The sequence below is a fragment of the Vitis riparia genome, chromosome 15, assembly GCF_004353265.1.
Source record: "Vitis riparia cultivar Riparia Gloire de Montpellier isolate 1030 chromosome 15, EGFV_Vit.rip_1.0, whole genome shotgun sequence".
Classification (NCBI taxonomy): Eukaryota; Viridiplantae; Streptophyta; class Magnoliopsida; order Vitales; family Vitaceae; genus Vitis; species Vitis riparia.
The window spans coordinates 11,538,967-11,554,914 of NC_048445.1; the positions used below are offsets into that span (position 1 = coordinate 11,538,967).

General features: G+C 29.2%; 1 protein-coding gene across 1 annotated transcript in view; it reads left to right on the forward strand.

Annotated features, from left to right (window-relative positions):
• The window catches only part of LOC117932821 (DNA replication ATP-dependent helicase/nuclease JHS1), a 42,643-nt gene extending 39,972 nt beyond the window's left edge, over nt 1–2,671 (forward strand). The window contains exons 30-34 of the mRNA XM_034854155.1: nt 1,033–1,072; nt 1,160–1,233; nt 1,395–1,532; nt 1,873–1,992; nt 2,275–2,671. Of these exons, the coding sequence (XP_034710046.1) occupies nt 1,033–1,072; nt 1,160–1,233; nt 1,395–1,532; nt 1,873–1,992; nt 2,275–2,433 (531 nt within the window). The 3' untranslated portion in view covers nt 2,434–2,671. The remainder of the gene's footprint in view (nt 1–1,032; nt 1,073–1,159; nt 1,234–1,394; nt 1,533–1,872; nt 1,993–2,274) is intronic.
• The last annotated feature ends 13,277 nt before the right edge of the window (nt 2,672–15,948 follow it).

Here is a 15,948-nt window from a genome sequence, read left to right on the forward strand (position 1 = left end):
GTTGCAATAAAAAATGGAACAAAGTAGGAGAAAATACCCTAGACTTAGTGTTATGTAAAAATCCGAGTGGCTCAAAAAACCTGTCCAAACTGAACTGAACTGAAATGATTGGTTTTACATAATTTTTCACGATTTGAGGTTTATAAATTTAAAACTGAATGGAATTGGTTCTGTTTGTAGTTTTCCATTTCAAAATTGAAAATAAATTGAACTGAACTGACTATTATTTATTAAAACTTTTTTTTTTTTCTGATACACTTAAAATGTATGTGAAAATAACTTGAAACATAGAAATGAAAGAAAACATTACATGCACCAAGGACCTTGAGAAATGTTGAAATATATTTAGAAATATTAAGACATGGTTAATATTCCATTATGGATTAAATTTAATATTAAATGAGTTTATTATTGAATACTGAAAAGACAGCTTCGGGTTCATCAGAGAGACAGTTAAATAAAAAAAGAAAACTTGGCTAAAAAAAAATTTGAAATATAACCAAATAATTGAAGAAACATGTCCACTTATTAAATAAATACATAAATAAAAGATTGATCAGACTAGTCATGCACCTTATAGTTGATTACAAAGCCTTGGTTCATGGGTGTGTAAAACTAATACGATTTTGCTTAATTTTTAAAATCCCTCAAGCTGTTTTTATACTGTTGGTTATCCTCCTAACTTCTAAAAATGTCATTATAAATGAAGTAATAAGGGAGTGCTCTACTGGATGAGGATTCACTAGCAAATTTTTGGAGCATCTTTGAAAAGCCTGTCATTCAAATTAACTGATATTCTGCAGATGGGTCAGAATTCTTGGATCATTAAATCTTATTTTCCTGTCGCTAATACCCCTTAGTTGGAACTATACATATTCTCCACGTCTTCTTGCTGGTAAAGTTTAGCAATTGTATTTTTGTGTGGAGTAGCAAAAGTTTTAGGGGGATGTCAATATAAAATTTGAATCTACTTTTGGAATGACAAATTTTAGCCAAGTCAAGTTTAAACCCTAATGGTATTAACTGGTGCAGGCTTTGGATCCTGAAAGGCCGGTTATATTTATTAATACAGGTTTGTTAAATGTTGATCTCTTTTTAATTTGCCATTGAAGATAGTTACATAGCTTGGTATTCTGACCAAATTATGCTTCCAACTTAGATATGTTGTCAGCTTTTGAGGCAAAGGATCACAAGACTGTTAATAACCCAATTGAAGCTTGCATCATTTCAGAGGTATGCTTCTCACATGAACGTTCTATCAATAGTTCTGTTCAAAAGTAACACAAGTTTCCCTTTGATTTCTTGTTTTGTGACGTGGTTGATTAGCTGGGAGCATTACTGGTTGTTGTTCATTCCTCTTATTTTATTTTATTTATTTTTTTGTTATTACATAGGTGGTAGAAGAATTGGTCAACAATGGCATTGAAGGGGAAGATATTGGCATCATTACACCCTATAACTCACAGGCAAATCTCATCCGACATACTGTTTCCACAACCTCTGTGGAGATAAATACTATTGATAAATACCAGGTCATGCTCAAGCATACGTATCTTCTAAAATGATTCTTAAATGCTTATTTTTTACTTTTTGGAAGTTAATATAATGACCCATAAATTTTATGGAATAACTTTAGGGGCAAAGTTATTTGAAATGCCAATCACATTGCTAAGCTTTAGTGCTCAGTCCTTTTTGTGTGTTGCACTCACATGTGAACCTTAAGATTTCAAATGGCATTAACTTGTGCCAAATTTTGAACAGTTTTTAAGTGTTCCTAACCTATGATGTTTCTCAACCATCAATTAAGCTTCTTGTAATCAATTTTTTCTCTGAATTGTAGTATTCAAATTATATTTCCTTTAAACTCTTCAGGGAAGGGATAAAGACTGCATTCTGGTATCATTTGTAAGGTCCAGTGAAAATCCAAGGAATTGTACTTCATCGCTGCTTGGTGACTGGCATAGGATTAACGTGGCGCTTACACGTGCCAAGGTAGGCATCATTAGAACCATGCTGTTTTAATTTTTTTGCATTTTTTATTTTATTTGCAATAACAGTTGACTTGGAAATTGAAAATTTACATCCATGATTTTATTTCTATGCACTGACCATATAAGCAATACATGTGAAAAAAAATAAAAAATAAAAAAAATCTAATGTTAGTAAGTATTCCTTTGCTCAAGTAACTATCTCGAAGTGAAAAATAGAGAAAAATTAAATATCCTCAAAATTCCATGTCAGTTTGATCATCAGCTTGAATTTTATTTTCTGCAGAGGAAGTTAATCATGGTAGGTTCATTTAGAACCCTCTCTAAAGTACCACTGTTGAGGCTTCTCATTGAGAAGGTTGAGGAGCAGTCTGGCAGATTAAATGTTTCCTTGAAGGATATCAACTACAAGGGAGAGCTGAAAAGATGTTCCCAGTTGAGATGAGTGTAAAATTTTTTTTGCCACTTCTCATATTTTTTCAGTGTTATGGGAAATTTTGTGATTATTCTTGTAACATTTCCAGAAATCAGAATTGTAGATAAAATATATCTCATGTAGAAAAATTCATCTTCATTAGAACAATATTAAGCTTTCTTGAAATATCACAGAAAGAATGAGGGAAGTGAAAAGATGAGTGTCAAAATTGCTTGATGAAGGAATTCATTTTTGTTTGCTTGGTGAACATTGTTGGCCCATATCCAAATAGCTAAAAAAATATAAGTGAGTATTTGAATATGTTATCAGAGGTATGGTTAACTAGAGGTGTAAGTTCGAGTCTTTTGATTTTGTTTTGGACATTATATCAAATGAAGTGAGATTTTTTAAAGGGTTCTTTGATTAAAAGTAATGTTTTTAGAATTGGATTGATCATTGAATTGGAAAAATTATCAGCTCATAGTTCATTGGTCGGACCGGCGGTTTAACAACGGTCGAATAAGTGGTTTAACCTCGGTCGAAGGTTTAATTGCGGTCATGGTTTAATTGCGGTCGAATCGGTGATATCATAAATAAATATTTTATATATTATTAAAATTATAAAAATAAAAATAATAAGTTCTACCTAAATATTCTATCAAATTGTAAACAAAAACAACAATTTTAATCATCATTCATCAATAAAAATGTCATCAACCATCATATTAATTTAAAGAATTAAGTCATCAACAATTTATAAAATAAAAAAATTAAAGAATTTGAAATTTATTATAAAAATTTCTTTCATAAATTTACTTTAAAATAAAAAGTTTATTTAAAATTTAAAAATCAGATTTTTTTCAAAAAAAATAAAAAATTTAAATTTATTTAAAATTATTTAAAGATGGGATCACAATGTTTGATTTATTGATTATTTCCAAAAATTTATTTTTAATTTCTAATGTTTTTAATGATTTTATTAATTTATTTAAACTCAAATAAGATATTTTAGAAATCAAAATAAATAAAATGAAAATAAACAAATATATAAAATGTAAATAAATGATTTAATTATTCAAATGAAATTTCAATGAATATTGAGATTCTAATTCAATAAATCAATTTGGAATAAAATTATAAAATATTAAATATTAAAAAAAATTGAAAAATTCCAAAGTACAACTCAAAATGGGAGATTTCAGATTTGGAATGTAGTGGGTCCTCATCAACGTGAGAGGCAATTGCTCTAACGGGTGTGCTAGATGGAGAGTGGAGACAAAGCAGGCACTAGAGGGGGGGAAGGGTTAAAAAAGGGTTTACATACATATCAAAACGATGTCATTTCAATATTAGATGCATCAAAACGACATCGTTTTGATGGAAAAAATAAAAAATAAAATAAAAATCGTGAACCGTTCGATTCGGCCAATTCGAGGCCAGTTCAACCCCTAGGCAGTTCAAATGACTAAATCGAATTGGAACGGTGATCGGCCGATCCGGTCCAATTTTTAAAACCATGATTAAAAGGGATGAAATTCTTGTATATTTGGAAGAACAACCTTCATCTTTTGAAAATATGAAATATAACCATTTTTAGATAAAAATATCTTCTATTAATTTTAATTATGGGATAATTGATTAAAGGAGAAAATTATCATGAAATTGCAAATCTAACCTCTCACTCTTAATGGCCTAAAAAAATAACCCATTTTGGATAAAAATACCCCTTCGGGCAATTTTTCCTCTAACCCACGTCTTACTCTGTGCTCATTCCTTACCCTTCAACCTCATTTGTTACCCTTTAGAAAAGAAAACATAGAGCATGTTTTTATTCATTCCAAGAGAATAGGAGGCCAATAAGAGAGCAAGAAATCAACAAGAGGGAAAATGCAAAGTAAGTTTTTTGTGTCCTTCCATCTCAGTTCCTCTAAAGTCTAAAAATGAACTTTCATGTACTTCAATAGATTGGAGTGAAAAGAAACCCTAAGTGCCTTGTTTTGGTTCCTTTTATTTTTTAAAATCAAACCTGATTTTTCATCTTACTGATATTGTAAGTTGACTCAGTTTATGAAAATAGAGGAAGAAGATTCATTGATGAAGAATATCAAATCAAAGATGTGTAAAATCCTAGTAAGAAAGGGAACTGAGAGAAAACGATACTTTAAAAACCCTTATTCACCAACAAAAAACGTGAACAAATCAATTGAATCGATAAACATTAATTTTCTAATAGAAAATTTTGTTTTTTTTAGTTTTATTTTATTTTATTTTAGGAATTTATTTGTGATGAGTTGGTAATGTAATTGAATAAAATTTTTATGGAATTGAAGTTTCAATTTTTTTCTGTAAGGTTGTAGTCCAAGATTTGAAGTAACATCTTAATAAGAAAAAACTAAATTTAACTATTATTAAGTTCACTATCAATAGGTTTAGGTTTAAGTTGTTTTGGTTTTGTTTGAAATTTTTTTAATAAATTTATTTATTATGAATTGATAATGGAATTGAATAATTTTTTTGTGAAATTATTTGATCTAAATATTTAGAATTTTGATTTAAATATCTTAAATACTTGATATTTTATTGATATCTTTATTTTCTCATTCTTTCTTGATATTTCTTTATATTTATTGGAAGATCATTATCTCTATTTGATCATTTGCTTCCATCCTTTAAAGAAGCATTAGAGTCCTTTCAAAAGTGGATGAGTCAAGCTATATACATCCATAACTTGTAAATTTGTGTTTTTTTGACAAGTTCTTAAATTACAAATGGTTTTTTCTACTTTGATGTTAACAAGGTCTACGGTTGACATTGACTACATGTAAATTGAAAGTGGTTTCAATCATTAGTTAATCATGGTTCATGGCTTGTTGACACGTTTTGTAAATGATGCATCTGTTTTCATTTTTATTTATTATTGTATGGAGTTCAAAACTAGTTCCCGACCCTTGTTTGAGCGGGTTCCTTGCAAAGTGATGAGTAATCCACTATTGCTTCATGGATTTTGGGCAATCCATTTAATAATGTAGTGCACCACCTTTTAATTGGAGGGATGGCTTGTTTTGGTCATTGGGATGGTTATCCCATGGTGAGTGCACTAGTGTATGTGATGCATATAGGATGGTGAAACATGATGTAAGACTATTTGTTGTCATGATTCACCAAACTACTATACCATATGGACTCTCAACCTTGAAATGGTATTGGGTCTATGCCAAAATCAACAGGAAGATATGGGTGAGACCTTAAATGTAGAGAACCTTAAATCTCTTTGTTCCCTATCATAGGACTAGGTTAGGTACATGCAAATCTTCTTAGGGCTTTCTAAATCCTATGCACAACATAAAAATTACATTTTTTTTTTATAAAAAGAAAAAAAAATAGATTTAGATATTAGTGTTATAAAAAATGATACGTGAGATTTGGATGTTCCTAAATCTATTCCTCATGGTGAAGATGAAAATCGTTGTCGTAGGAAGTCGTAAACCTAAGATCTTTTGCTCAATGACTCTTTCTTGATCTTGACACACGTCTGGTGGGGTGAGAGGGTGGAGTTTCTGACTTTCTTTTTCTTTGGAGGTGGAAGACAACTCTCTTGAAAATAGGGTATTTATAGGGCTCCTTAATTGGGCTTAAGTGACTTAAGCCTACTAAGAGCTTGGGTCACTTAATGTAGTCTAAAATGAGTCTTAATTGATTAATTAATCCAATATGACCTATTAGATAATTAATTAGGCCAATCTAGAGACCTTGTTCACTAACCCCTATGCAACCTTATGTAATTACCAAAATACCCTTATGCACAATAGTGAACCTAGAGCCAATCCAACTCTCATAAACCGTGCCATCAAGGTATATGAGTTCAAGCAGAGACCACTAGGACCCATAGGACAGTATTGGCTTCCTTAGAATCTAATTCTAAAGTTTATTCAACATCTCATTATAGAAAATCAACTATATTCTAGTACCTTATGTAAGTAACAATGAGACACTATATGTTTGGGTCCAAGACCTGCTATCCATTGTGTTCAGTCTCCCCATGAATTGACATTCAAAATCTAACAAGGTAAAAACTATTAATCTGTCAAGCCTATTTATACTATCCTTGAGTTATAGATCATCATATTGTGTATTCAACTAATATGTTTTAACTCTCAAAGTGCCTATGTCAAGTTCCACTTAAGGAACTATTATGACCATAGTTTACATGAGTACATTTCTTTATGGTTGCCTAATGAGACACTTTGTCTCAATCTCATGAGATATCATGATGCTTCTATTGAGAATACTTATTGTTACCAGCTTTCATCAATAGTGACCTAATCCATAGGGAACATATGATCATATTACAATCTCAACTATAGGTTAAAGTCATTACTAACTTTAGCACAAGTTCAATATTATCTCAAGGTTGAGAGATAACACAATGTAACAACTTAGTGAAGTCATGCCTGATTAATAGCCTTAATTCATGACTCACCGTAGGTCCTGTATAATGTGTAACCATACATATTAGTGTACTCATAATGGGAAACTCATCTTGATGGCCAAGAATAGTCATCCCTCTGATTAGGAGATAGGTGCACTAAAACCTTAAATGGGTTGCCTAGACCCATGAATTGGTTATGAACAAGTCAACTATTTACAAAGAACCTGTGACTTGGATCTTCCATGCAACTCTTAATATACCCAAGTCACATACAATGTATAAAATGTAAGTCGGAATGCTTACAAGGTATAATGCATGGAATTAGGATAGATAAAAGTGAACAAAAAATTTATTAATAAATAATAAAATCCAAAAGTTTATTACATCATGTCATACTTTTAAGAGCTATATTCTAACACTAAAGTGGTCATATATCCCTATGGATTAGATCATTGTTGATGGAGGGTGATGACAATAAACATTCTCAATAGAGGTACCATGATACCTCATGGTGTTGATATAGTGTGTCCCCTTAAGATAGTATGAGCATAACATTTCACTTAGTGAAATTTGACATATGTTCCTTGGAGTTAGAGTATGTCAATTGATCACATAATAAGAAATATCTGTGACTCAAGGATTTGAGAGATAATTTTGATTGGTGATAACACTACCTCATTAGTTTACGAATACTTGTTCATAGGGATTTTGCATGCAATGGATAGTAGGGATGAATTTGAATTATGCTTATTATAATTTTATAGGATACTAGAGTGCAATTGATTCTCGTTAGTGGAGTGTTGAATCAATTTCAATTTTGAGGGAATTAGTATTTTCCTATGGGTCCCAATGTTCTTTCTTCGAGCTCCTATTACATGGAGGCACGTTTGTTTTGAGGCATTTGGGTTTCTGGTTCATAAGTGTGCATAAGGGTGTTTTTGGTAAAAATATAAGGTTGCATTAGATCTTATGATTTGTCTTTCTAGTATGGGCTACTTAATTAATTCAAGCTCATTAGGGCTACTTAATTAATTCAAGCTCATTAGGGCAAATTAATTAATTAGGACCTAGTTAGGCTAAATTAGGTAACCTAAGTCCATTTTAGGCTTAAGTCACTTTATACCCCTACTAGGGGTTAGGGTTTTTGTTTTCCCTATCATCTTCCAGAAGAGCCTATAGAGAGAAACCTTAGACATCCTTTTGAGAGAAAAGCCTATACTTGACTCATGTCTAGCTATGTGTGAGGTGAGATCGGGTGGAAGATTAGTGGGTAGACGAGATCTATGATGACTGCAATTGATCTGGGAATCTAAGTGTACGTTGCCTCTTCTCTAGTGTTTTTTTATTTTTTTTATTATTTATTTATTTATTTATTTTTTATTTTTTTAAATCTAAATGGTTTTTAAAGCCATGTTTCTACTTAGATTTCTTTATAGAGAAGCTTAGGGTAGATAGCATGCTCCCTATATAATCCAACGCATGGGTATGGAGTAATTGATGTTCCTAACATGAGGGTGTACATTGTGTTTACATTGGGGTGTACATTGTGTTTACATTGGGGGGGAGGGGATTGATTATGATATCTTACATTGGATAGGGGAAAAAAAATTCTTGAAACTATATATGTATTAGTTCCTCTTACCCTTGTAGATGTATTTTAATGTTGTGAGGGCCTTTTGGACCCAAAGTAGACAATGTCTACATAGCTGGGAGTGAATCATTACAACCTAGATTAGAGTTTAGATCTTGAAGTTTTGGAGATTGAATAAGGAGGCAATAGGTTTGGTTATTTATTTTCTTTTCTTTTATTCTTTACCTTTTGATTTGAGTTTTTTGATTCACTACATTGTTTGGCATTAACTAAGGCTTCACACATGAAAGTTTAGCTTTAGGACTAATGAGAATAATGGGAAAATGAAAAACTTAAAAATGAAAGCTAATAAAGGTTTGAGTAAAACAATGGAATAAATAAATTCTTTTTCTACTTTAATTTAACTGAATGTACATAAGAAGTTTACAGAGGTACTAGTGATTCTTGGTATCCTTTGATCATTAGTTAACTCAATTTATTCTATCCTTATCTTTCCTAAATTCAAATCTACAAGAGGATTAAGATCCTATACATTATTTAACTCTATATTGGTTTCATTTACTTGATGCTAGTTAGAGATTTGAAATAAAAGGAATATTAAGTTCCAAATCCAATTTTGAGTTATAGAACTCAGGTTCATCGCAAAGGACTATTGACCCTAAAAACCTTAAGATCACCTTAAATTAAAACTCCTTATTCTCTCTAAGTTCTAAGACTGAAACTAGATTGTGGAGCATCGACTTTGAATCAATAAATTTAAATCAATCATTTATCTATTTTTCTACTTTGTTTTTCTTGAATTAAATCCATATTCCATAAATACTTTTATCATTTTAGGTTAAAATTTAAATTATGAAATCACTTTAGGCTAGTATTGATATATTCATAAGCTGGTCTTTGAGGATAATACTTAGAGTACTATAAAGTTGTGATAACTCAGTTATCAGGTATTAGGTTTAGTATTTAGAGATAACAAAGATTCTTGAGAACCAAGAAACGACACCATTGTCATAGATTGGCAAGTGCAAGTACTATGGTAAAGTAGTATTTTATTTTATTTTAGTAGATTTTAGTTAGTTTTAGGTTTTATTAGGCTTTCCTCAATCTTCATATCTAGGTTTCAAAAAGAAATAAAATATGGAATATCTATTTATTATTTTTATTAATTTAAGTATAAAATATCTAATTAATATTTTTCTATATACATCAAAATATAAAATATTAATATCATCCTCTATTCTAATGTTTTCCTTTTAAATCATTTTTATTATTTTATCAATTAAAAATCTAAGTGCAATGTTACATAACAAGATGGAGACCAATGCGAAAATAAATATGATTGGTATTTTAATTATTAACTACAATTTATTTGTTCTCTTAGAACCCCATAAAAAGTTAAATAAAATTATATTCAAAGGTAAAATATTACAAAAATTTCCAATTGAAAACATCATAAAAAATTAACTAGATATTAAGTTATCCAAAATAATAAATTTATTTTACAATGAATTATTTTAATATGATATTTTTATAAAAATGATTCAACTCACCTTCAAAGTAAAAAAGTATAAAGGATATAGAAATGATAATTGGAAGAAAATCTCTAAACATATTGAAACATTCATATTTTTTATCCTTTGTGTTCCTTCTTTATTCTTTATTTATATATATAAATTTTATTTTTTAATAATTAAAAAATAGGATAAGATAATATGAAATAATAGGAATGATGGTTTGTTGGTGATGCCTTACAAGAAACTCATATCCAGGTATATCTTGAATTTATGTTACAATAAAAAAATACAAAAATTCATGATAAATATTTGCTAAGACATTATGCTATACCCATAGTACTTTATTCAATATTTATATCTAAGAAAAGGAAACTAGAAACCGAAAATTATGTCTTAAGTGGAAGAAAAATGTAAAAATGTAGAAAGAAAAGAGTAAAATAAGTTACTTTTATGCAAGAAACTAATTGCTTAATTATTAAAAGTGCTTATTTATATAAGAAAATTTTACAACAGGATTTTTTATTTGACATAAAAAACCTATTTAGTATGTTGGTTGAGTGTATTTTTAGTTTATAAGGTAAAAAGCACATATATGATAACATGTTGGTTGGATATTATCGGTATATTTTAAAATATTATTTTTAATAGGATATAATATTTTTGAGTAATATTCAATGAAAGATGTTTTGCGATATATATATATTAGTATTATTTGAAAATTATTTAGAATTTAAAATTTATAAATAAAAAGTTATTTAATGTTATCTAATATATAAAAATAAATTGTATATATATATATATATATATATATATATATATATATATATATATATATATATATGTATATATATTAAATATTTTATTAAATAATATATATTAGTATTATTTTATAATATATTTTATAAATTTTTTTAGTTCTCTCTCTCTCTCTCTTTTTTAAGAAAGTAAATATTTAATTTTTTTTTTTTTTTTACATAAGAATGTTTTATATAATTATTTAATTAGTCAATATATATAGATATATATAATTTCCAAATAAAAAATAATTTCTTAATTATTAAAGAGACCTAAAAAAAAAAGGCCTTTACAAAACTTACCATGCACCAACAATACCTTTTCAATATTTGATATATTGATTGAGAGTGTTTTTGGCATATAAGAAATATAAAAGACCTTAGTATAATGATTAAAGTTATATATATATATATATATATTTGGTAAGTTGATTTAGGGTATTTTTAATATAGGAAAAAATAAAATAAAACACTTCCTAAGTATATAGAATAGTAAGAATAATATCATTATTATAGGTAGATAAAACACTTATTTCCATTAACTCTATCAAATATACATATAGAGGGGGCAGTGGATACTACTCATGGGATCCAATGAATGAGATATTTTTCCATATGGGCAAGTCCAATATTCCCTATAAATTAATAGACCTTGCCTGGCAACAGGTAAAGAGTAAGCAATGGCAAAGGACTCTGTAACTTTTGGCATTCTCCTTCTACTCGTCCTCACCCTTGGTAAGCAATGGCATTATGCCTTATTTGGTAATTATTTTTTAAAATAACTATAAAAAATAATTGTTAAAAACTGTTTTTAAAAATTATTGTATGATGATTCGAAGAACAAATATCTATTTGCAAACCCAAAATATTTTTAACTTATTTTCTATATTTTTAAATACATTTTAAAAATAATTTTATGTGAATTGATTTATTTTTTTACCATTCTATAATTTGTATAATCATTTTTTAAAATAATTTGTATATTTTGTTTTTTTATTTTTTATTTTATTTTGGAGAGCAAAAAATTGTTATTGAAAGCAGTTGCGAAATAGATCCTAACTTATTTTTAAGGTTACGAAATTTGTTTCCCGATTGTTTAGTTTTGAAGAACAAAGACAGTCGGCAAAGAGACCCTTGGTGTCTCATTTTATATATATTTTTGTTGGAATAGTTTTTGTGGTTGTTTAATAATAGCCTTAGCCTGTGGTTGATTAATTAGTGATATATATGGTTGTGTTGCATGCAGTTGGTAGCATGGTGGGGATGGCGGAGTCAAAAAAATTGTGCAATTAAACATTACACTCAATGAATTATCACTTTCTTCAGTTGCTTCATATCGTATTTTGTTAGCCTAGTATTCATACCATCTTTATGGGATGTTCAGTTAAAATAGACGTTTTTCATTTTTATTTTTATTTATTTTTTTAATTTTTTAATTTTGGTTTCAAAATGAATGTCATAACTATTTGTGTAGATCTTGAGAAAGTTGGATGACAAAGAAAAAATATAATGCTCTAGGATAAAAATAATAATAAATATTTAAGATTAATGGGTATTTGGTAAAATTTAATATTTATTACTTAAGTTGACTTTAAATTATATTATTCTTAAATTATTAAGAGGGTGTGTGGTAAATCAATTTAATGACTTAAAGTGACTTAATAACTTAATTTATATCAATCTCAAAATTTTTTTTTAACAGAATTTTAGATTTAAGTAAAAATAAGTTTATTACTCTTAAATTATTAAGAGGGTGTTTGATAAATCAATTTAATGACTTAAAGTGACTTAATGACTTAATTTATATCAATCTCAAAATTTTTTTGTTAACATAATTTTAGATTTAAGTAAGAATAAGTTTATTTTATTTTAAGTATTAAGGTTATTTGGTAAAAAATAACTTAAAGTTAATTTTAAATCATCTAATTGACATATTTACCCTTCCTAATTTTAACTAATATTTATTCTTATTGATTTTAATTCATATTTATTTTCATTAATTTTAAACAATAAATTTATTATAAAACATTCACATTTAAAGTATTATAGAGTTTGTACGCACAGTTTGTGTAAGTCCTATAAAACAAGCAAAACTATAGAAAAATAATGCAAACAAAAATTTGTATTTAAATTAATATTTGTGGGGTATAATCTCAAATATAATATTTAAAAAAAATATTTTTCCTTTATTTCTTTCGTTTTGATCTCAATTTGAAGAACAATTACGAAAGTGTTTTCTTGGATTTGAAGATCAATTGAGGGTCTAAAATGACTTTTTTCTCAAATGAACTTATTGAATGACAAAGAACATGTGTGTAACTATGTGGATTTCATTTTCTTTATGTAAAGAAAAACGATTGAAATGCAAAGAAAAAACACCTAGTACCCAAGTTCAAAGTTGTCATACTTCACAACTGCATGCAAAAATCATGAATAGTCAGACAAACATATCTCTAGATTAAAAAATAAAAATTGATAGTTATTATATTTTGAAGTATTTGAGAAATTTCACTTCAAGGTTGTTAATTCAAAGTTGGTTTTATGAGATTTCAAACTATTATTCAAACCAAAGTACGAAAAAGATAATTTTCTGTAATAATTTTATGAAGGATTTGTAATTGGTGAAAAGTGTTAATATTTAATAAGTTTAGGGGGCAAAGTATAAAACACACTAAAAGTTGTGGGGTAAAGCGTATGTAACCCTTACTATTATTATTATTGTTGTTATTGTTGTTGTTGTTGTTGTTATTTATCATCATCATCATCATCAAGAAGTTAAATTTATGATCAATCAAAATTTCATATTTATAAATTTGTTGAAATCGAATATGGAAGTTTTTAAAATTAAAAAATTAGTGTGTTTGAATATACTTTCTATTCTTTATTTTTAAAAATAGAAAGTAATAATAACTATTAATAAAAAGTAAAAACTTTATAAAAATATCTCAATTTTTTAAAATCATGACATTTTTAATATAAGCTTTTAAATTTTTTTATAATTTATATACAAGTTATTATTATTTTCTATTTTAAAAAATAAAAATTAGGAACTATATCCAAACAAATTCTTAATAAATTAAATTTGAATAAAAAAAATTGGACTTAATAAATTGGAACTATAAAATTGAATTACTCATTCATCCTCGATAATTTCCATAAATCAAGAACTCACTATCATTCATTTAATTTATGAAGAATGATTGAAACTTCATTGAATGTCTTTGCATCAAAGAAAAAGCTTCAAAAGTTTTGTGCATTTAAACTTTTTAGGCTAATTATGTTAAGATAAGGAAATGATGCATACGTTTGAATTGTTGATCAATTGGCTATTGATTGATGATTGTACCATTTTTCTTAATTACAAAGGTTATATTTGGTTGTTAGGATAAGATAAGATATGATATGTATATCCTTAAATATCATATTTCATTGGATAGAAAATGTATATATTGGGAGATAATTTCTAATAGGATATGATATCCTTATATATTAAATTCAATGGATATGATGTTTAAATATAATATATCCAATATCATATTGCATTCCAATATTTTATTTTTGAAAAAATATGAACTTTTTCCTACATTTAATAGTATATATATATATATACATCTGTAGACCCCCCAGAGAGGGAGCTGGATTTTTCCATCATTAAAATTTTCTGACCACCCCGGGATTTCAGCTGGAGGAGGCGGCCAGATTAGATGGGTGATGGCAGATGGAGGATGGTTTGCGGGGCAAGCTAAAAACAGAGAAAGGAGGAAGGAAAGGCAGGGGAGCTCTGGAGGGGGAGATCGGGGTGGAAAAAGAAAACCAGAGAGAAGGAGTTTCCTCGTGCGCGGTAAGTTCCCATTTCTGAATGCCTACTTCACCATTTTGATAATATATTTCATTGTTTGCTGTGGACTTCGAGGGCCACAGGTTTGGTTTTGGGGTGAACTCGTTTGTATGCACACTATGCTCTGTTCCCGCTTTCATTTCCTTCTTTGGTGTTCATCTCTGTATCTGTATGGCCGTTATCATTCTTATGATTTTTGTTTCGGTCTCTATACATGTCGCCATCGTCATGCTCCCTTGAGTGCGTCTCATTTTCCTCCTTTGCATTTCATGGATCCTTCACGTCAAAATACTCCCCCGCGCACCACTTCTCTCTCTACACCGCAGCCATGCCCATTCTCCCTCATTACTGCATGGCTGCCACCTTTCATACTCGTCTCCTCAGGCTCGCTCGTTTAGCTGGATCCATGGCGGCCGCACCTCCTGGACGTCGCCGAGCCGCCGCTGCTCGCTCCGGCCACGCGCGCCTGCACCAACCGCCGCAGCAGCAGCGTCGAAGACGCCGCCGCAGCAGCACCTCCTCGCCGCGTCGCCACGTCGCTGCCGCCCGTGGCAGCACCTCCTCCTCGCGCCACCGAAGCCCGGGGGCTGTCCACTTGGCCTGGAGGATCCACAACCCCGAACACCGCCGTTGCTGCCGCCGCGTGGAGGTGACGGAGATGTTGCAGCCGCGGGGGGGGGGGGGGGGGGGGGGGGAATATGCAAGGAAGAAGATGAAGATGAGGACCTTGGGCTTGGATTGGGGCACTAGGCCCAAGTTTGGGGTGGTCTGGGCTTGGGGTAAGGCAAGGCCCAATTTTATGTTGCTTGGTCTTTGGACTTGGGCTTGGGCTTAGGCTTGAGGGCTTGGGATACTATTATTATTATTATTATTATTATTATTAAGTCTTATCCTATTGTTATTATTATTATTATTATTAACCATTATCCTATTATTACTATCACTATTATTATCATTATTATTGCTATTAATTCAACTTTCAAAATTTTGTTACCATTATTATTTCAAAACCTATTTAATTATTATTATTATTACTACTATTATTATTATTTCAAAGTATTATTATATTATTATTATTATTATTATTTCAAAATCTCGCTATCATTATTTCTTGTTAATTCAACTTTCAAAATATTGTTATTATTATTATTATCGACTCAACTTTTAAAAATCTTACTATTATTATTGTTATCAATTTAACTTTTAAAATATTACGATTATCATTATTATTATTTATTCAATTAAAATATTATTATTATTATTCTTATTGTTGTTATTAACCCGAACTCTCCAAATCTTATTACTGTTAAGATATTATTATTATTATTATTATTAACAGATATTATTATTATTATTATTATTAACAGATATTATTATTA